We start from the raw sequence: 23,333 nt of genomic DNA, 5'->3' as shown, positions 1-23,333 counted from the left end.
CCCCCCTCTTCGCCGCTTGGGGCGGCAAAAAAGCTGGAGCCGGCCCCGGTTATAACCTTAATACATATTCTTCAAAAAGAACAGGAGTACTTGTGGCACCTTAGAGACTAACAAATTTATTAGAGCATAAGCTTTCGTGGGCTACAACCCACTTCGTCAGATGCATATAGAGTGAAACATATATTGAGGAGATATATACACACATACAGAGAGCATGAACAGGTGGGAGTTGTCTTACCAACTCTGAGAGGCCAATTAAGTAAGAGAAAAAAAACTTTTGAAGTGATAATCAAGATAGCTCAGTACAGACAGTTTGATAAGAAGCAAGTGTGAAAATACTTACACTTTCACTCTATATGCATCCGACGAAGTGGGTTGTAGCCCACGAAAGCTTATGCTCTAATAAATTTGTTAGTCTCTAAGGTGCCGCAAGTACTCCTGTACTTTTTGCGGATACAGACTAACACGGCTGCTACTCTGAAACCTACATATTCTTCACAATTCAGAGATAGATGTAGGTTTCATTTTTAGAAAGTACACACTATACATTTTTAAAGTGATTTATTTTGAAAACTTTTCAGATTAGTTTTACAGCTATATCAGAAAATGAATGATTTTTTTGGTTATTTCATTTACCAAAGGTAGTTGAAGCAGATATTTATGAAGTCACTGAGAGGTGAGCTATCTCCAATTCAGCAAGTTAATCATTAATATTTGGAGGATTTTTTTGCCATGCGGTATTAGGAGGAGAACATCACCAAACAGACATTTAAATTGTTTTATTTAACTAAAACAACAAGATTATGTATTCTAGATTTTTTTTCTTCAACAGCAAACATAATGTTTTAACAAAGCAAGGATATGAATTTTTGAATTTAAACATTCAAGTTTTTTTAAATCAGGTTTGTTTTTGTTAAATTGTTTTTAACTAAAATAGTTAAATGAAATATTAAAAAAAATTGACTGTGTGGGCCAGGTCAACATGAGAAATTTAAAATATTGGCTTCTGCAGCTAACTCAGTAGTCTTCCCCTTCATTTTCCTGTTTCTTCGTAATCTGGAAAAGAAAAACAAGCTTTCCTGCTTTTTCAGGCCCCAAACAATTTCACTGGTCTGACTTCCTTTAAAACATCATCCGCAAACATATATTTCTTGAATGGTTCACCCTTAGCTCTGAAGTTTATTATAGTTGGCATTATGGAGGGATGATTGCTGGATGTCCATGTCATAGCCAACTCCTCTTCTTCAACAGTTACGGTTTGACCCTGGTACCGAGTATTGAGAATATTTAAAAGAAAATGAGCTGGAGATGGTGACTGTCCCGTTCGTTTTTTTTAATGCTTATAATTTAACTCTGTCATTGCATATTTCTCTTTTTAAGATCTCACTCAGTTCCTTCCAATAAAACAGCTATTTCCCTACATTTTGTTCAAGACTATAGAAATAGGCTTCAGAGTACTCAGCATGTGTTCAACATTTCTCTTAAGCCCAATGTTGAGAACTTTGGCTGTGACAGTGCCATCTATTTTTTCACAATTTTGTTCACAAACTGTCATCAGATTAGGTCAGCTCTTGCTATAGTGCTCAAAACAGTCCACTACTTCGTTCCATCGCACGTCTTGTGGGAGAGTTAGCTTGGTTCCTCCCACTTTTTTCAGAGCAGCTGCTGCAAAGTGGTTGTTATGGAAGTATTTTGCAGTTTCAACAACATTAGCCTTTATTTCTGGAACACTGAAGTCTTTGGCTAGGAGGTGCATCAAATGAGCACTGCAACCATATGTTATTAGCTTGGGATTATCTTCTAAATAATTTCTTCTCATCTTGGTTACATTTGCCGCATTATCTGTGACCAAGCTGCGTACTAGACATTTGAATTTTTTTTCATAGTTTGTTATAGCTTTTACTGCTACTTCTCGTAAGTATTCTGCTGTGTGTGCATTTCCTGATGTATCAATTGTTTCTGTAAGAAAGACATTCCCTTCTTCAGTTGTCACACAAGCACATACAGCAGAATCATTTTGGACAATGCTTCACCCATCAAGACGCAGGTTAACAATTTTACCCTCTAGACCTTTTACACACTGCTCAATTTCTCTTTCATATACTTTATCCAGCAATTTGCCTGCGACATCTGCTCTGTTGGGTGGACTGTATCCTGGTCTTACTGACTGAACCATGTTAACCAAGTCGGGGTTCTCAATCATACGGAAAGGAGAGTTTGTTGCATAAACAAACTGGGCAATTTTTTCATCAATTACCTCTCTTTGTAATCTGCTGCTTCTTATCACAAATTTATCTATGGTTGTTTCTGGATGATGGAGATTTTTTTTTCTTTTTGCTACAGGTGATAGACTGTGGATGTGTTACATACATGATGTGACTGAAACACTATCATTGGCAGATAACTCTAACTATAGACAATGATGGTGATCTTGAAGGTGGATAGTCTTCAGAATCCTATATGTTGAGGATGGATTCTTCTAAACAAAATAAGTCAATGCAGTTATTTTAATTATTATTACCATACTGCTCATTTAGTATTACTCAGTCTGGGTGTATCATACGTGCCAGCTGAGCACATCTGGGGAGGGGGGGGGCGACTCTGCCCCTCTAGTCAGAGTCTCTCTCACACACCCACACCCACACCCACACCCACACCCACACACCCCCCCCAAGGATACAGAGAGAGATACAGCCAGATGTTGGACCTGGGCTTGAACGCAGATGCCTACACACCACCTCCTTCCTTCAGGACATGCTGGAAACGGCAGTTGCCCGGAACCCTCGAGCGCCTGCTCCCACTCCTCCCTGGCACTGTCCTTCATTTGCAAGCTGGAGAGCCTGGCTCTGCTGGGTCCCGTGGCCCCTACTGGCTGATAGTAGCTCTGCAGCATTAATTCTGTGCAAATTCTGCATTGCGCAGTGGCACAGAATTCTCCTAAGAGTAATAATGTGTGTAGGTTTTTTAACTAACAAGCAAAAACAAACAGCACCCAGTTTTGATGCCTACACCACTGCAGGTGTGTTCAACAGATAATAAAAACCTGCAAGAGTGGGGATTTATTTAGACAATTCTTGAACGAGAAAAGCAGTTAGACATCATAGTATCTGTTGTTCTCTCAGCTGACTTGACCATCTGGATCCATACTCCATGCCCAACTTTCCTACTTTTGAATCCCAAGTTAAGGATTTCTGAATTACTGTACATGATTGAAGGGTGGTTAGAGCCATGTCGCCATTCATTGTCTTGGAACCCAACTGGGAGGGGATTGGGTCAAGTGGCAATACTGGGCACTACTTGTTCGAAGCTTCCCAGGTTGCACATTGTGGGTGCGTGCTTCCAAAGACTGTGGACCCACATGGGTAATCCTCTCAAAGAACCATAATTACAATGGTAAATAGAATTTTTTTTCTTGGGCTTTCTGCCAACGTATGACATAGGAATCTTTTTGTATATCTTTGTGTTATCTATTCTAGAATGCTATTATGATAAGTTAGTGTGTGTGTATGTGTGTGTATATATATGTATATGTGTATATACACACACACCGTGATCTTCAGGAGGGAGAAAATACAAATATTTTTAAAAATTAGCTTCTGAAACAATCTTTTTAAAGCAAAGCCGACCAGAAATGTTTTCTCTACATATAAAAAGAAACTGTTCAATATAAGCCTTCAAAAGTCCTTTTGAGCTATTAACTTGTACATCAAGTTGAAATCTTGTTGCAAATTAGAATTGCTAAACCCTTATTCTTAATGGTCAGTTTACATTATAAACACAGTTCAACTATGTTGGTGCCAGTGGATTCAGCTTCAATACTACTAAATATCTTTAAAAATTGTAATATAACAGTCTGTTGTAGCTATTGTGCATTACAAAAGAAGGAAGTTCTTCCAAGTTTAGCACTAGAGAAGTCAGACGCTGATTTATTATTGGATAAAATGTAAATACATATGGAAGTGGTATATGGGGAGGAGAAATGGTATAAAAAGAATTCAATCATAATTAAACTAAACGACAAACTGTTAAGCACCCAGATGCTATGGCAGGTATGTGAAAAATGTTTGTTAAAACTACTTAATCTGCATTTTGTGTAAAGCGTTTAGAAATACTTAATACACCTCTACCCCGATATAACGCTGTCCTCGGGAGCCAAAAAACCTTACCGCATTATAGGTGAAACCGCGTTATATCGAGCTTGCTTTGATCCGCTGGAGTGCGCAGTCCCGCCCCTTCCTTCTCCCCCCCCCCCCCCCCCCCCCCGAGCGCTGCTTTACCGCGTTATATCCAAATCCATGTTATATCAGGTCGCGTTATATTGGGGTAGAGGTGTATTGTACACCAAAATCTCTGCCTGTGCTGAACATAATTTTTAACTTTGTTTGCAGAGGAGAAACATTCCCATGAAACCACCAGATGAAGTTAAAGTAAGTTTCCTCTAATTTTTCCCACACATGTGCGGAATGAATTTTATGTGCACCAATATGGAGGTAATGTGAGACACATGTCCTTCATATTGGTGCACATAACAAAATTAATGTGGTGGGGGTGGGGCCGAGGGGTTTGGAGTGTGGGAGGGGGCTCAAGGCTGGGGCACAGGATTGAGGTGCAGAGGTGTGAGGTCTCTGGTGGGGATGTAGGCTCTGGAGTGGGGCCGGGGATGAGGGGCTTAGGGCTGGGGCAGAGGATTGGGGGGTGAGGGCTCTGGGGTGGGGCCAGGGATGAGGGGCAGAGGGTTGGGGGGTGCAGGCTCTGGGGTGGGGCTGGGGATGAGGCGTTTGGGGTGCAGGAGGGTGCTCTGGGGCTATGACGGGGAGAGAGGACGCCTCCCAGCTCTCTGTTCCCACAGCAGCACCTGTGCTGTGGGGGAGAGGCGCCTCGGCCTGCCATGTCAGCTCCACGGCTGGGGCCGCAGGATAGGCATCCTTCTCCTGGCCGTGGCAGGCCGGGGATGGGGCACTGCTGCAGGTCTGGGCCGGGGCTGGGTTCAGGCCGCCCCTCCACCGGCTGCAGCAGGTCCAAGGCTCAGTTGCGGCCGGGGGAAGGGTGCCCCGGCTGCGACAGGTCCGGCTTGGGGAGGGACGCCCCTCCCCTGGCTTCAGCAGGTCCCAGGTGGGCAGGTCCCCTGAGCGCCTGCGCGGCGCTAAATAGGCTGCTGCGCAGCTTACAGGGAACTTAGCTAAAAAATGTTTTTATTGGAAGAATATATAGTAGGGTCCTTAGAACAGTTATTTCCAACCTGTAATTTAGAAAAGTACTTAGTGGAATATTCCCCTGTCTTCCAAAATTCATTGTTTATGCTTTGTTCAGCTGTGTGTGTGTGTGTGTGTGTGTGTGTGTGTATATATATATATATATATTAATTATACAGCAAGATAGAAAGGTAAAGTGTGTTTTGTGAGGAGGGGCTATTATACACCACTTCTGCTATAAAGTGGCTTACATTTGCCCTCTAAGTGGGTGTGGTGGCTTATTAGAGCTATGTTGAAGCCTGTCGATTTTAAAAAATTGCACCTACCAAAGAAATCACAAAATGCTAGAATTTTATATGGGGGCACAAGTCCAGACCCATGTGAAGTTATTGACTATTTGATGGAATCCTCGAGAAGTAAAATGCTAAATTGTAAAGTGTTAACAACTCGACTCTGATTTGGTGATTTAGGTTCTGCCAGTTCTCATAAAGGAAGAACACAGATTGCGCAATACCTGCCCAGACTCCTCCAAACAGATTATGGTAAGATTACATTTTTCTTTTATAGATTTTATATGGGCAGAAGAGAGTGGGGCTGAGTACTCTGTCTACTCCATGCCTCACTTTTATGTGTGCATGAATGTTTGTTTAGGGGATTTAAATGTATTTATATTCTAGGTATTTGCAAATAAGAAAATCCAAACCCCTTCAATGGGGGAGAATTTTGATTGGCTTTACTTCAGTCATATCTTACAATTCTGTCTTTACTTTTTAATTCAGTTTTATGGCATCTGAAATTGCTATAAAAAGAATGCAATAAATAACATCCAAACTTACATCATGCTTATGTAATTTACATTCCATAAGCACAAATACTACATTAAATAAAGATAAGAATCTTTTTAAGTGAAAGATTGTTGGTCTGCACACTTAAATCTTGGTGGTCAGCCACTGATCAACGTTGTTTGAGTTTCCATCCCATTATAGCAATGAAAACATGTACATATTTTAGTTTTCACACTGTGGATCATGATTTTTTTTTTTTTAAATCCTTGTGGAAATATTGAATATGGTTGGTGGATTAGAGAACATAGTCTTTACCAGATAAATGCAATATGAACATCAACTCCAAATCTTGAATTTGATACACTATCATCCGCTGAAAAGTGTGCTGAACTTTTAATACATTAATTTGCATTGTAGGTTTTCTAAACTACATAGGAGGTTATATAGGATATCTCCAAAAATGTGCACAAAACCCTGTAATATCTTTTGGCACTTTTTGATTGATTGCACTATACATGGGAGAATCAGATGTGGACTTGACTCCCTCTCATATCATTCCCATACCTTCTGTGAGGTCCAGATGCTGAAGCTGCTTTGGGCTCAGTACTCCCATTGGCCTGAAGTCAGTGGAAGTTCTTCCCAGAGAGCAGTTTTAGAATCAAGCCTTGCGACACTGTACTTAACCTGTTCTGACCATGTGGGTTGTGCATGGGCTGCAGTAAAGTGGGAACTGAATTGTTTTAGCTTTTGAAAACTTAGAACAGTCAAAAGGATCAATGGAACAGAAATTGCACTAATGTATTCCTTAGTTTCTAATGGGTCCATGTAATTCTTTGTGTTTTCCAAACACATGCCTAAGTGTATTTTCCTTTTTAAAAAATCAACATTTGCAGCCCAACACTCATGACCAGACACACGCTAGCTCTGCCTGAGCTAGCATGCTTAAAGAATAGCAGTGTGGCTGCAGCAGCAGCCCAGCCCCCTGGGTACGTACTCGGGGGCCTAGCTCAAGCTGCTGCCTGTATGCCCACGACCACACAGCTCTTTTTAGCATGTTAGCTTGAGCCGAGCTAGCACGTCTGTCTACACATACATACCCAGCTGCAGTGTAGACATACCCATGGTGACAGCAAATAATATTGCTATATTCCTTGGCAGTCAGCACTGAAAGACATTGCTAAGGATTTCATTTGAGGGTAATAGTTTCTGTAATCAATTTTAGAATGTACTTGTGATCACTCAATAGAATTCATACAAGTGCTGCCTGTTCGTTAGATTTACAAAATTAATGTTGAAATGGCTGTCTTGAAACGCTGTATGCCGTGATTCCCATAGTAGGTGAAACATGCACCCTGAGAGCTTTCTGGATAGAAATGTTCATTGGGGCTCCACTCCTTTTCCTTTCATCTCCCTTGTGAGGATGCAGAAGGAACATTCATGGCTGATCCACTGTATACAATGCCATAAAGATAAGGTGATAACGTGCTTAGAAGCCCAAGTTCTTATCAAAAGTGGTTTCTGTCAGTCCATCTGCCTACTTGTATTTTTTACTAGGGTTCATTTGTTACCAGGGGAGTCTGATCTGCCTTTTGTGAATGTTAAAAAATAGCTTTTAATTACTATTTGAACTGGACTAAGCCATTCTGTAGGACTCTTAGGTTGTTCATAGCACACAGGGATAATACAAGGTGAAAAAACGATCACCTTCAATAGTAACTTAAGTTGTCTGGGATGATTGATTGCCTGGAAACCACATTCCCTGCCCTTCTTCCCCCATTATTTTGTAATGGGAGGGACAAGGTGGTAGTTGAGGCTGCACCTGGGGATATCCTCAGGTGAAGGAGTCATGGCAACACAAAGGGTGTGTGGCCAGACGGGACTGACAGTCCAGAAAGTGCTACGCTCATACATTAGTGCACACTTCTAGAGTGAGGATCCATGCAAGCACTCACTTTGAAGAATCACACTTGCTGTGATAATTAGTCATTATCATCATCTACAGTTCATTTGAGTCTTTTTCTCCTCTTTATTGTATTTTTAATCAGGTTGGAGAATCAATTGGAGACAGTAACACTTCCGTTTTGGATTTTTTGTCTGTGAAACCATATTCAGATGTGTCTCTTGATATTTCCATGTTAAGTTCACTGGGTAAGTGATCTAATAATGTTGTCATTTAAGTGTTCTGTGGTGATTTAGCTAACCATTTAGCTGGGGTAACGCCATGGTTTGCTGAAGTGTTTGAGAAGTTTTAAAAATGTGGTCTACATAGACAAGGTCTTAGTCAAGCACAGGAGATTCATCCAGTCTTGATCTTTCTTTTGTTTGGACATTTCTTTGCCCCACGCTGGCCCAGCTTCTTTTTTTATTGCACCTTATCAAACAAAATATATGTACGTACGTTAGAAAGTTTTGGTTATGACATTCATGCTGATTTGAGTTCAGGAATGAATCTAAAGAACTTCCACGTAGTATACTTTAGTGCCTTGTAGGGAAATTGCATAGGGTGTAGGGATGTAGTTCCTTGTAAGAATGGCTCACAGCCATTATTTTTTAAATGCCACAGAAATATACAAATGAACATTACTGTTGACCACAAATGAAATATTTTGAAAGAATGACTGTAGAATCTCTTCCAACATATCATTGTCATTGAAACAAGTCCTGCTTATAATTTTAAGTTTTGGTTAATTAAATATCTGAGAAGAGTCCCTGCGTTAAAAATGGGAGCAAGGCTGCAGAAGGCCAGAAAAGTAGACTGAATGTTTTCCTACAGACTTTTGCCGTTTTTTCTATAGAAGATGCAGCCTTTGGGAAAGCAATGACCAGTTCCGATTATAACTGCTCCACAGATGTAAATGTTTTTCTAGCAGTTTAACAACATACACTCCTATTCTGACACAACTGTATTTCTTGCATAACTTAAACAAGTGACGTTTTTTGTTGTTGGTTTTTTTGGGTCTCTTAAGGCCTCTGGATGTTTATCTTGCTGTCAAGTGCAGTAGTCCTAGAGTATCTACCGACTATACAGAGATTTTGGTATGTCACGTTTCTCATTTATAGGGGAAGTTGTCAGTGTCTAATGTATCAGTGCACAGTTTTACTAGAAGTGAGTGAGTTCATTTTTTTTCTATTTAATGTGTAACAGGAATCTCTCTTTGAAATCCTCAGATAAAAATAGAACACCCATTGCCTTATACTTTCAACAGGTTCAAAGTGTGACTTTCTTTTAGCTTTATTGTAAAATGAGTTTAATTGGGAAATGGTTCTTTTCTTAAAAATTAACCTTTTTTTGACCATTCATTTGGGAAAATGCTTAATCTGTACCTGTTATTCATTTTGGTTATTTGGTGTTCCTAGGGAAAGTGAAGAAGGAGCTTGATCATGATGATAATCATTCTCATTTGGATGAGACAACTAAACTATTGCAGGACCTTCATGAGGCTCAAACTGACAGAGTGGGATCCAGGCCTTCATCCAACCTCAGCTCCCTCTCCAACGCCTCTGAAAGAGATCAGCATCATCTAGGTAACGTTAACTGTACCTCAACAGTTGCAACATCACTATTCTAATTTAAATTTCCTAATTTTAGGACAAAAGAGAATCCCGTACAGGAAATGTATGTTCTAGTTATGTAAATTGCTATTTAAAGATTACTTGGATAAAACACAGTGTGCAGACTGCAATAACTGTGTTTAACCCTAAAATGTGTGTATTTATCTGAATATTAAAAGACTTCCTTTTAGCCTATGGATTCTTGAGGGTTAAAAACAGTTTATCAATTCTGCTTACTCAAGTTTCAGATTAAGCATGAATGGAATAACCTATAAATCAAACTGATGTTTGAATAACATTTGCAGCACACCCCTCAATTTTATGTCTTTAAAAATGGTATGGCATAGATTCTTTACATAGCTAACGGACTGTGCTGAAATGAAGCAAAGTGTTCTATAAGATTACAATTAAGAAAATATACTACCCGAATCCAAATAGAACTTTTTTTTATTGTGTAGACCTGTGTTGTTCACACAAACAGCATTTTGACTCACACACACAAACTTAACTTTTTATGATAGCGTGCATTGTGTGTGTGTGTGTGTGTGTAAGGTTTTCAATTAAATGCATATAAGAAATGAACATTTTAGAATTGAAATGGAAGGGAATTATTATGAATGAATGAGATACATTAACCAAATCACCCTCAGATAAAGCAAAATGTTTTGTGCGTAAAACAGAGAATCTGATTGTATGTAATGAAGTGAAATAATCAAACCTAATTAAATACACATCAGTTTGTAAAATCCTCGAAGAGTAAAAACAAAACAAAAAAAAATCAGACTTGACAAGGCACTAACATAATCATATAAAACTGGTGGGCACTAACCTATTTAAATAACTTGGTTACATCAAGTGCTAAATAATCAGTGCTGCAGTTGTTTACTTCCTCAATTAAGCAAGGATAATCTTAAATGTATTGCATCTCCACTGCACATCATCAGCATATTATGTATCTTTTTAATTTTCTTCCTTTGTGCGTCTGACGAAGTGGGCATTCACCCACGAAAGCTTATGCTCCAATACGTCTGTTAGTCCTAAAGGTGCCACAGGACTCTCTGTTGCTTTTTACAGATCCAGACTAACACGGCTACCCCTCTCTTCCTTTTTGTGATGTTTTATCAAACGTTCAAAACATCATCTCTTATTGCCTCTGCTAGCAACAAAATAAGCATAAGCCAGAGAAGCATTCCTTTCAACTACATGTCCCTCCACTGAGTTAAAGCATTAGTCCATAGGAAATCCACTTCTGCTGGGACCCTGTAATAACCTCCCCATTGTTCGTTTTAAAGTTCGGGGGTAAGACAGAGCTATATGCTGATACACCATTTTAATACTTTTCTGCAGTTTTATTTAAAAGAGGATAAGTACCGTCCATGGATAATTTTATTACATCATTTTAGCAATTTAGAGTAATAGAACAGAGGCAAATTTTTCAAAAGCACCTAAGTTCTGATTTCATAAGTTATTAAGGAGCCTCTAGTCCCATTGACTTTTGATGTGACTTATGCTTTTAAGAGACTAAATCACTTTTAAAAATAGGACTTAGGTACTTTTGAAAATATTACCCTAGGACAGGGGAGGGCAAACTCCGGCCCGCGGGCCGGATCTGGCCCATGGGATTGCCAGCCCCGCACCAGTGGACGGCACCATGACTCTGTGGCCCCTGGGCAAGGGGGAGTCAGGGGGCTCCGTGCGCTGCCCTTGCCTGCAGGCACCACCACTCCGCAGCTCCCATTGGTTGGGAACGGGGAGCCACGGCCAATGGGAGCTTCGGGGATGGTACCCGCAGGCGAAGGCAGTGCGTGGCGGAGCCGCCTGCCCCTCGCCACCCCCGGGAGCGACTGCTGGACGTGCTGGCCATTTCCAGGAACAGTGCAGGGCCAGGGCTGGCAGGGAGCTTGCCTTAGCCCCGCTGCATGCTGCTGCCATCCTGGAGCCACTTGAGGTAAGTGGTGCCAGGCTGGAGCCCGCACCCTGAACCCCTCCTGCACCTCAAACCCTTGCCCTGAGCCCCCTCCCACACTCTGCACACCGCAGCCCCTCCCACACCCCACATCCCTTCTTGCACCCCAATTCCATTCATGGCCCTGCATACAATCCACAATTTCTCCACCCAGATGTGGCCCTCAGGTCAAAAAGTTTGCCCACCCCTGCCCTAGGACATGGAGGAAGGGTGGAAAGAACATATTAAATACCAGTGCAGTTTTACGTCTTTAAGGCCTGCCTGCTAGATTTTTCTCTCTTACTAATTTTTTTTTTTCTTCTACTACAGGAAGTCCTTCTCATCTGAGTGTAGGAGAACAACAAGACATGGTACATGACCCCTATGAATTTCTTCAATCTCCTGAACCTGCAAATGCCACTAGTAATTAATGTGTACAATATTTCATTTTTTATTTTTATTTTTTGTTTTAATTGTGTAACATTTTTATAAAGTTTTTGTCAAATGGCAGAAACCTCAATTTTGTCCTCTTTTCTGTGAGGATAGCTGTATAATACCATGCACATTTGTAAAATTTGCCTAGCTAATGTATCATGTTGTCAACACCACACTAAATATTGCCTTCATTTTTTTTTTAAATATAGTGGTCAATAAGAATCTCAATAGGAGAAAAAACAAATTGTGTGTTATAGAATGACATTAGATAAGTAGGATGCGTGCAGTTCTTAATATATAGAACATCCTCAAGGAGGAATATTTATTTTTCAGCAATGACACGACTTCCTGAATTGTGATCATTTTCATGTTCCCACTCCCCTTCCATCCTGTTCTGTAGAGAGGGGCTATGTTTCTCTGTGTCTTAAAATATAGTTTCTTAACACTCCAAAAACACTTAATTTGGAAACATAAAACGCTCTGTAGCTGTCATATCAAACAGCTCACTATAGGAGTTCTGCCCTGCAACTAAATGGAGATAAATATATTGTGGTCCCTTTTATCCATGAACAGTACAGGGACCAAATACCTAGATTTTTTTTTTTGTAAAGGTAATATGTGTATTTACTTGAATGAAAGTATACTGGACAAAAGGGTATGCTTTTATGTAATTAAGTTTTTGTAATTCAACACTGACGTGACAGGGTTTTTTAACATTGATATTATGTGTAATCTAGATGAATGTTATGCATTTACAATATTTTGTAAATATTAACTTAATAAAAGTCATACAAAAATCAACTTTTTTGAAGTTTCCCCATGTCTTGTTATTGCCAAAATGTAAGTTGCTTGCTTGTTCTTGCTTAAACCTAACATATCCTAAGTTGCTGGTCTGTATTATCTTATTGCTATAAAGGGCACATGACATTACATGACCATATTGCAAAGCTTAGTTGCACACAATACTAGTTGGGAACACTTTGAAAACAGTCAAGAAGCTTGGCAGACATTTGGGATTAGGGAGCAAAGTCCTTTGGATTTCCCAGTGGTGAGCTATGCAAGTGTGGTCTTGACTTTTGAGTCGCATGTTTATGGATATTTGTAACTAAACTTGCATTTGTACATTGTTCAAGGTCAAATGTAATCAGTAACGTTGCTGGTGAGTATTTGCTTCAGGTTGGGAGGCTGTCTGTAAGCGAGGACTGGCAAATACTCACCAGCAACTAAACACCACACAACAAAAACACTAACCCAGGAACCAATCCCTGCAACAAACCCCGTTGCCAACTCTGTCCTCATACCTATTCAAGGGTCACCATCATAGGGCCTAACCACATCAGGCACAGCATGAGGGGCTCGTTCACCTGCACATCTACCAATGTGATATATGCCATCGTGTGCCAGCAATGCTCCTCTGCCATGTACATTGGCCAAACCGGACAGTCTCTACGCAAAAGAATAAATGGACACAAATCAGACATCAAGAATTGTAACATTCAAAAACCAGTAGGAGAGCACTTCAGTCTCCCTGGACACTCAATAACAGACTTAAAAGTGGCAATTCTTCGACAAAAAAAATTAAGACTTCAACGAGAAACTGCAGAACTGGAATTAATTTGCAAACTGTACACCATCAAATTAGGCCTGAATAAAGACTGGGAGTGATGGGTCACTACAAAGAGTAATTTTCCCTCTTTTGATAATCACACCTTCTTGTCAACTGTTGAGAATAGGCCACCTTAATTTAATTGGTCTCGTTAGCCCTGACCTCCCCCCGCCCCCAAACTTGGTAAGGCAACTCCCATCTTTTCATGTGCTGTGATATATATACTGCTTATTGTATTTTTCACTCCATGCATCTGATGAAGTGGGTTTTAGCCCACGAAAACTTATGCCCAAATAAATTTTAGTCTCTAAGGTGCCACAAGGACTCCTCGTTGTTTTTGCAGTATCTCCATAGTTAGAGTTGTAACTAGTTTAAAAGTTACATTTGACTTACCTGACTCTTTTTTTCTTTAACATTGAACCAGTCCAGTTGAATTCTGTGCTCCTTTTCAGAAGGGGAAAGTTTTAGAGATAGTTTGGTGGTAAAGAGAGGAGTTTGAAATATCAGAAGTATTTCACACTTTGAAAATTAACATTTTTTTAACACTATCTCAAAAAATAGCTTGGCCTAGTGTCATTATCCCAAGGTAAATGTATCTTTTGACCCCCTCATGCTCTCTCCCTGTGGGCACCCTTCCAAGTGCCACACCCAGCACCTGCATTTTTCTGAATGGAATTCTGCCATTCCACTCCACTTTTAGACTGGACCTGAGTTACAGCACCCCTCTTTACCAACTCTTTTCCCTCAGCACATCCAGCTGGGCTTGGTCCCTGCTATAGACTTCCCTTCAGGGACTGTAAACCGGAGGTAAACACAGTGACACTGAACAGCTTCAAAACAAAGTGTTCTCTGTTTATCCATGTGAACACAGCCATCAGAGAAAGAGGATTAAAATAACAAAAAGTCTATTGTCTTCATTGAAAGTTTAGGCATATCCGTCAAGGTTTAGGTAGGTCCCATGTATCCTGCTGCTTCATGGGACTGGAGTTCTGTCTGCTTTTTTGCAGATTCTGTGTCTGAGTTTAAAACAAAGAATTTAGTAACTTAAGGTCTCCCTGCTTGGATTCTCCACCCCATCCCAAGTTATCATCCAGATTGGTGGTCAAAGTGTGGTGGGGATAAACTTTCAAAGGAATTGATCCCTGTATTAAGTACATCAGTGATTGGGTTATCTAAAGCATTGTCTGCCTTCCTACAGATGTGCAAAGCCAACTTGGACTGAGTTAACTGCACCCTTGTAGCAAACAGCATTACAATAATCAAATAGGGATACACATCATATTCCTAACAAATAACATATCCCATGTTATTCAGACCTAGAAACCCTAACTGTGGCTTAATTTTGTGTCTTAAAACCCACCCTTCCACTACTCTAATGTAATAGGTCTATTTTTGTGAAAACTCAAAAGGTTTTGTGCACACTTTAAAAATTCATGAGGTCTCATATGAGTCTGTAGAAATGGAATGTGCATGTGCTCTGGGATGGTACAACAAGAGGGTGGATCGGGGAAGGGCTCTGAGAGGAAAGGAGAGGAAAATAGCCATCAAATAAATTAATCTGAGTTATTGAGAAAGGGCCCCTGGCTCTTTCCTTGTCTACACATAATACAAAAAGAACTGACTAGTGGTGGCCATGTGGTCATCTGTGATAAACCTGGTTGCACCAGACCAGTAATAACCATGTGGGACTTTTAGAATGAAATAAAGCCATACAATATGGCCATGGACATCTGGCGTTATGGACTCATGTTGTTGTAGGGTTTTAAGGTTGTGAGGTCAAGTCATTAAAATTCACTTGTATGTTTCCAAAAAAAAAAAAAAAAACTCCATCACTAGAAATAATAATCTCTGCCACCATTAAAGGATTGGACTCTAGCCTTGGTGAATATGTAGTTCATTAAAGATTAACTTTCAAGCTACAGAAAAACAGATAAATGAGAATCTTAACTTTTCCTGCACTAGGTGAAATCAGTTATCAAGTAACAAAGAGGACTATATTGTATAGAAAGTAAATTTTCACCATGTGTTTGTCCCTTCCTATTCCTTTCTTATTCCTGGTTTCTATACTTTGGTTGTTTGTTTTTTAAACAAATCTGCAGTTATCTCTAAGTGATCATTTACCATCCCATGAGGAGATATAAACTCCTTGCTGCTTTTTCTATATACATGTCATTTTATTTTGTGTGTGTATATCGATGCATATCGATACAGGTTCATTGTTCTGAAAGATCAGAACAATTTAAAGTCTACAAAATAGCAGTCTTACAAGTAGGGAAAGAACCTAAGCTTTCTAATAAGTGCACAAAATGCATAGCTATGACTTGTAATACCTGTTCTGGATGCTGTCTAAGGCAGATTGAATTGACTGTGGTTGGAGTTTGTTACAAACAATCTGAGGAGATATCACAGTATTTAAAGACACTCACCTTCACCACCAATGTAAATACTTATCCAAGACTTGAAACTCCCAGACGTCAGATACACCCACATGGACAAGCAAACTACTGCACTGCTCTTTGTTTCTTGTTGAAAGGAATTAGTAAATTTAGGCATGAAGTTACTTTTTTAAAAAAAGAAATACAAAGGTGCCATAACATTCAGCCCTGCCAGAAGGTTCTGTCTGGGAACTGAACCTGGAACTTTACATCTCCACATGTCTACATGTGGAATTAACTGCTATTCCTGAATAATTCTGTGTGTGTGTGATGCATTCTATATGATTTTATGAAAGTATGCTGATGAGTGTGAATATCATGTAACTAACATATGCTTCATGCAAAAGGTCTCTTGTAAGGTATCATTACAAAGTTTATAATCTACTGAGTGTGGTCATCCTATTTGTAAAAGTGTATTACTCTTGTATCTGAAACTAGAAATATGAAATATAACTCTGAGGTCCTATCGTGTGGACACAATAAGAGTGCCTTGCTCATTTTTCATTTGAAACTTTTTAAAAATAGGAAAAGATAAACAGCAAAAACAGTAACTTTCTCTAATTTTTTAGTTAGGGTAGTTTTAGGTAAATATTTTCAGGTGACTTTAAACTGATTAAGTCCTTTTAAAGAAAGGATGCCTTCATAGGCCCTGTCTACACTGGCAAGTTTCTGTGCAGTAAAGCAGGTTTCTGAATTGTAACTCCTGAGGTGTACACACTGCCAAGCCACTTAGTGCGCAGAAACTGTGCAGTTGCAGCGCTGTAAAAAAACCACCCCAACGAGAGACATACAGCTTTCTGCGCCATGGGTACAGCGCTGCCGTGACAGTGTAGACACCGTGGTCTATTACAGTGCTGTGATTGGCCTCTGGGAGGTATCCCACAATGCCTGTTCTTCCCTCTCTGGTCATCGGTTTGAACTCTTCTGCCCTGACCTCAGGTGACCAACCATCATCCCCACCCCATAAATTCCTTTGGAATTTTGAAAGTCCCCTTCCTGTTTGCTCGGTGATGCGTGCAGTGGTCTCAGCGCATCTTTCCAGGTGGCCATGCCTGCTCCATGCACCAGGCAATGCCGAGCTGCTGGACCTCATCAGCATTTGGAGAGAGGAGGCTGTCCAGTCCCAGCTGCGCTCCAGCCATAGGAATTATGATACCTAAGGACAGATTTCACAATGCGTGACAGAAAGGGGCCATGACCGGGACACACTGCAGTGCAGAGTCAAAGTAAAGGAGCTGCGGAACGCCTACCACAAGGTGTGGGAGGAAAACTGCTGCTCCGGTGCTGCGCCCACGAGCTGCTGGTTCTACAAAGAGCTGGATGTGATACTTGGTGGCGACCCCAGCTCCACTGCAAAGACCACTGTGGATACTTTGGTGGCTTGCATGCCAGTCGAGAGTGGACCGAGCCAGTAGGAGGAAATCTTGGACAAGGAGGGGGATCCAGAGACAAAGGATGACTTGGAAGTCAGAGATGCATACAGTCAGGAGCTCTTTTCTACCCCGTAGGAGGCTAGCCAGTCACAGCTGTCGGACGTTGGTGAAGTGCAAACAGGAGAGGAGGCCCCGGTAAGTGGATCTGATTTTGGGAATTCTTGAAGCGAGTTGTTGGGGGAAGAAGAGTTGCAGAAAGCAGGCATGCCTCCCATGATATGCCTAGTGTGAGCGGTGGAACAGGATGTTGATTGACTCCCTCAACAGTCATTCTGCACTTGCTCAGCCTATTGTTGAACTGCTCCTTGCTGCTGTCAAGTTGCCCCGTGTATGGCTTCATAAGCCACGGCATTAAGGGGTAGGCAGGGTCTTCCAGGATCACAATGGGCATTTCGACTTCCCCTACGATGATCTTCTAGTCCGGGAAGAAAGCCCTGCTTGCAACTTCCTGAACAGGCCAGCGTTCTGAAAGACGCATGCGTCGTGCACCTTTCCTGACCAGCCTGCGTTAATGTCTGTGAAACGCCCACGGTGATCCACAAGTGCCTGGGGAACCACTGAGAAATACCTCCTGTGATTATATCAGGGTGGATAAAAATCAATGATTTTTTAATAAAAATAAAAAAAAATCAGATTTTCTTTATTTAAATAGGTTTTTTCCTCAAAAAGCATTTCATCAAAAAAATCCTATCTAAAGCTAGTTTTAATTGAGATACATTATAGCTCAAAGATATCTCATCATGGAATAGGGATTATAAATTCTAATTCTACAGTATGAGACAATATATTCATGTAATGTTTAAGAAAAGTTTTTTAAATGAGTTCCAATAGTTCATGGATTAGGGACACAATTTTATTGGGTTCCCAGGGCTTCTGTATAGATTATTTAGGTTAATCTTTCTATCTACCCAATGGGACTCCGTGCTCAGTCTAGAACAGGGATCTCAAACTAAAATCACCACGAGGGCCACATGAGGACTAGTACATTGGCCCGAGGGCCGCATCACATTTCATACAACGATACAAAAGTATAGTCACAAATGAAAAAAATGAAGAGTAATATAGTAAGCTATTAAAAGTCAATGTATTAACTTTTTAAAAACCGTAACGCGAAGAGGGGTTTTAATAAAATATAAACACCTGTAACTATTCCTTATATGGTCAGTAACACTGATGATCATGATCTACACTAACAGTCGATCAACACAGCTGTAATGGCAGGAACTTTTTAAAGTAACTATTCATACAAAATACGTTGCCACTTTTAACAAACATTATTCCCAACTACTCACCGCAAAGAATCATACATGCTGAACTTTATACCTCAGACTGCTCGTCTAGTCCATGAGGCCCCGCCCCTGCCCTGCCTCTTCCCACCCCGCCCCTGCCCCCATTCCAAACCTTCCCCAAAGTCTCTGCCTCAACCCCTTCCCCAAATCCCCGCCCTGGCTCTGCCTCTCCTCCCCTGCGTGCAGCGCATCCCCACTCCTTCCCCCTCCCTCCTGAAAAGTCCTAAGCGCCACCAAACAGCTGTTTGGCAGCGGGAAGCGCTGGAAGGCAGGTGGAGGAGCGAGGACGCGGCGCGCTCGCGGGGGGAGGGAAGCAGGCTGCCGGTGGAGTCGGCACCTATGGCGGGCTGCAGGAAATAACTCGGCCCGCGGGCCACGTGTCTGAGACCCCTGGTCTAGATGATACCATCAGAGATGCTTAGTTTTGCAGTTCTCAAACTGTGGATTTGCGTCTCCAGAGATAACATGCTTGTTAACAGCAAAAATGTTTTTAAATCAATAAATAATACATAGAGGTGAGAAATAACAGACCTCAATCCTATTGTTTCCCTGCAAATTTGTGTACACAGAGTCAATCCCTTACCTCTTTCTAAATGTGCAAAGTTTCAAAAAGTTCAATGAATACAAGATTGTTGGGGGCGGAATAGATCTGGACAAGGAGAAGAAGTCGAGATAAATGTGAGAAGGGAGGGACAGGCAGTAGAAACAAATGTGAAACTGTTTGAGCAGCATATTCCAGAAGTCTTGAGGTCTTTCTGAGTGTAGCCTTCATTGATTTGAGATCTACCATACCATTCTCTCACCAGAAGGGAAAACCTACAATGGCAGCAGGCCGTAAAAGAGACCCAGTGTGGGAATATTCTAAATGAAGTTCCTCTACCTGTGGGTAAGACATGCATGCATGCAAAATGCAAACAGTGCAACAAAGAAATGCAAGGCCTGTTTGCCTAAATGAAACAACATCATGAGAAGTGTTCCTTCTCAGGAGGAAGCTGCGTTGAAGATGATGAAAAGAACTTGTCTGAACATGCAGGATCTTCAGGTTGGTAAACTTTTTCATTACATACTTCTTTCCTAAGGACTGCCTGTCTTCCTTCGGGACTATTCTTGAATTCTCATGTTTGAGCAAAAAATATAGTAGTTACTCTATGGTACTACCATTTTAGATGCAGTTGTGATAAAAATATATAGCTGAAATAGGCAGATCTTCCTTTTACAATTTCACCTTTAAAAAGTAGTACTGAGTATCAGTGAATGCAATGAGTAATACTAAATCAGCAGTATGGTAATAATAATTAAATAACTGCACTGACTTATTTTGTTTAGGAGAATCAATCCTCAACAATCAGGATTCTGAAGACTATCCACCTTCAAGATCACCATCATTTTCTATAGTTTCAGAGTTATCTGCCAATGATAGTGTTTCAGTCACATCATGTATGTCAAAATAGCCAGTCTATCACCCGTAGCAAAAAGAAAAAAAAAATCTCCATCATCCAGAAACAACCATAGATAAGTTTGTGATAAGAAGCATCAGATTACAAAAAGAGGTAATTGATTAAAAAAATGCCCGGTTTGTTTATGCAACAAACTCTCCTTTCTGTGTGAATGAGAACCCACACTTCATTAACATGGTTCAGTCATTAAGACCAGGATACAGTCCACCCAACAGCGCAGATGTCGCAGACAAATTGCTGGATAAAGTATATGAACGAGAAATCGAGTAGTGTGTAAAAGGTCTAGAGGATAAAATTGTTAACTGAGTTTGATGCGTGAAGCAATGTCCACAATGATCCTGTTGTATGTGCTTGTGAGACAACTGAAGAAGGGAATGTCTTTCTTACAGAAACAACGGATACATCAGGAAATGCACACGCAGTAAAAGCTATAACAAACTGTGGAAAAAAATTCAAATGTCTAGTACGCAGCTTGGTCACAGACAATGCTGCAAATGTATCCAAGATGAGAACAAATTATTTAGAAGAGAGTCCCAAACTAATAACATATGGTTGCAGAGCTCATTTGATGCACCTCCTAGCCAAAAACTTCAGTGTTCCAGAAGTAAAGGCTAATGTTGTTGAAACTGCGTACTTACGTAGCAACCACTTTGCAGCAGCTGCTCTGAAAAAAGTAGGAGGAACCAAGATAACTCTCCACCAGACGTGCGATAGAACTCAGTAGTGGACTGTTTTGAGCACTACAGCAAGAGCTGGCCTAATCTGATAACAGTTTGTGAACAAAATCATGAAAAAATAGATGGCACTGTCACAGCCAAAGTTCTCAACACTGGGCTTAGAAGAAATGTTGAACACATGCTGAGTACCCTGAAGCCTATTTCTGTAGCCTTGAACAAAATGCAGGGAAATAGCTGTTTTATTGATGACGCTGTTGAAATTTGGAAGGAACTGAGTGAGATCTTAAAAAGAGAAATATAAATCATGGTTTAAATCAATTTGATTTAAATCAAATCCACCCTGTGATTAATGTACTCGGTGGCTAGGTGGTCTGGTGCCAGAATTGGAATATGCGTGCCATCTATTGCCCCTCCGCAGTTAGGGAAGCCCATTTGTGCAAAGCCATCCACAATGTCATGCACGTTGCCCAGAGTCAAGGTCTTTCGTAGCAGGATGCAATTAATGGCCCTGCACACTTCTGTCAACACGAGTCCAACAGTCAACTTTCCCATTCTGAACTGGTCAGTGACTGATCAGTAGCAGTCTGGAGTAGCCAGCTTCCACAGTGCAATCGTCACACGCTTCTCCAATGGCAGGGCAGCTCTCATTCTCGTGTCCTTGCGCCGCAGGGCTGGGGCGAGTTCATCACACAGTCCTATGAATGTGGCTTTCCTCATCCGAAAGTTCTGCAGCCACTGCTTGTCATCCCAGACGTGCATGACAATGTGATCCCACCACTCAGTGCTTGTTTCCCGAGCCCAAAAGCGGCGTTCCACTGTGGTCAGCACCTCCGTAAATGCCACAAGAAATCTCCTGTCCTAGCTAGTATGTGTAGCGAGATCAATGTTGCACTCCTCTTGCCTTTGTAGTTTAAGGAATAACTCCAATGCCACTCGTGACATGTTGGTCAGAGCGAGCAGCATACTGGTCAGCAGTTTGGGATCCATTCCTGCAGATTGAAGAGGCAGAGCGCGCAGTACACAAACCGTTGAAAGATGGCGCCAAATGCAGATGGAAGCACAGGGATTGCTGGGATGTGAAGCAATGCATCACGGGTCATTGGGACAGGACCCAGGATGCCCTGCACCCCCCTCTGTCTTCCCACAACTCTCAGCGGTAGAAGAGGAAGAGATGCTCTGTGGGATAGCTGCCCAGAGTGCACCGCTCCGAATACTGCTGCAAGTGCCGCACGCTATTGCGCAGGCAGCTGACAGTGTGAACACACAACAGCGGTTTCCCTTCAGCGCTCTCTGAGTGGTGCTGTAACTCCCAGCGCTGTAACTCTGCCAGTGTAGACATGCCCATAATTATTAGTGCTGCTGCCAGTGTGCTTAGCATTGAACAAAGCATGGTTCTTATCCAAAGTAGCCTACATCCTAATAAAGAGACAATACACTTAAAACTCACATTAGAAGATACACCAATCTCAAAACAGAGTAGATAATCCTTTATTAAATTATGGTATTGATGAAATGTAAATATTTTTCAATCGTAGTCTCTACCATTTACTTATAAATTTTGAAGTGCAGAAGTACAGCAAAAACTTGCATACTATTAAAATAATTGAAGTTATGCTATAAAAAAAACTCTTTACTAGCTTAGAAAACTATATGGGAAAGTCAAGATTGCATCTGCAACATAGAAATTTCATTTTGGTTTTAAAAAGACTTTAAAGACGTTGCCATATGGTCCAAATATGCAATACGCCAGGGGTTCTCAACCTTTTTCTTGCTGAGCCCCCCCCTCAACATGCTATAAAAACTCCAGGGCCCAGCAGGGGTGGGAGGGCAACTCGGGGCTCCGGGCCAGGGGGAAACCCTTGGACATAGGCATAGTTTTCCTTCTATTTGGCAGGGGGCAAAGGCTGGCAGGGCTCGAGCCAGCTCTGCACAGCAAGGTCCAGGGAGGCAGTGCCACCTCCACCCCCTGACTCACTCAGGAAGCCACCCAGCCTGTCTGGGCTGTGGGGGGATGCAACCAAAAAATATAACTCAAAGTGGGGACTCAGTTCAAAAAGTTTGAAAACTGCTCAGGATGCAGGGAGGGGATAGCTGGGGCTGTGTGCGGGCAGGGGGGTAGCTCAGGGTGCAGGGATATGGGTAGCTAGGGGCTGTGTACAGGCGGGGGGGCTCCCAGTGTGGCTCCCAGCTTTGGCGGGGAGGGGGGAAAGGCTTTGGGGCTCCTGGCTTCAGCCCCCCACTCCTCCTGGCTTGTGGGGGAGAAGGTTTGCCAGCTTCAGCCCTGCGCCACTCCTAGATTCGGGGGGGGAGGGGAAGAGTGGTGGCTTCAGCCCTGTGCTGCTCCTGGCTTTGGGGGCTGTGGGGGGGCGCCGCCTCCAGCCCTGCGCTGCTCCCAGATTCAGCGCCGGAGCTTGGGGTACTGGGTTTCAGCCATGGGGCCCTGCGGCTCCCCTGAAAGGGCTCGTGGACTCCCATGGGGCCGCAGACCGCCAGTTGAGAACCGCTGCAATATGCTGCAGTCCATTGA

General features: G+C 41.7%; 1 protein-coding gene across 4 annotated transcripts in view; it reads left to right on the top strand.

Moving 5' to 3' along the window:
- BRD9 (bromodomain containing 9) overlaps positions 1-12,710 on the top strand; it is a 53,816-nt gene extending 41,106 nt beyond the window's left edge. For all 4 annotated transcript variants that reach the window (XM_024218563.3, XM_024218561.3, XM_024218562.3 and 1 more), the window contains exons 13-17: positions 4,389-4,427; positions 5,663-5,734; positions 8,023-8,125; positions 9,335-9,502; positions 11,805-12,710. In XM_024218563.3, the coding sequence (XP_024074331.1) occupies positions 4,389-4,427; positions 5,663-5,734; positions 8,023-8,125; positions 9,335-9,502; positions 11,805-11,905 (483 nt within the window). In that variant the 3' untranslated portion in view covers positions 11,906-12,710. The remainder of the gene's footprint in view (positions 1-4,388; positions 4,428-5,662; positions 5,735-8,022; positions 8,126-9,334; positions 9,503-11,804) is intronic.
- The last annotated feature ends 10,623 nt before the right edge of the window (positions 12,711-23,333 follow it).

This window comes from Terrapene carolina, unplaced genomic scaffold (assembly GCF_002925995.2).
Source record: "Terrapene carolina triunguis isolate 2854851 unplaced genomic scaffold, T_m_triunguis-2.0 Scaffold229, whole genome shotgun sequence".
NCBI classification, from domain to species: Eukaryota; Metazoa; Chordata; order Testudines; family Emydidae; genus Terrapene; species Terrapene triunguis.
This window is presented reverse-complemented; position numbering and strand designations above follow the sequence as displayed.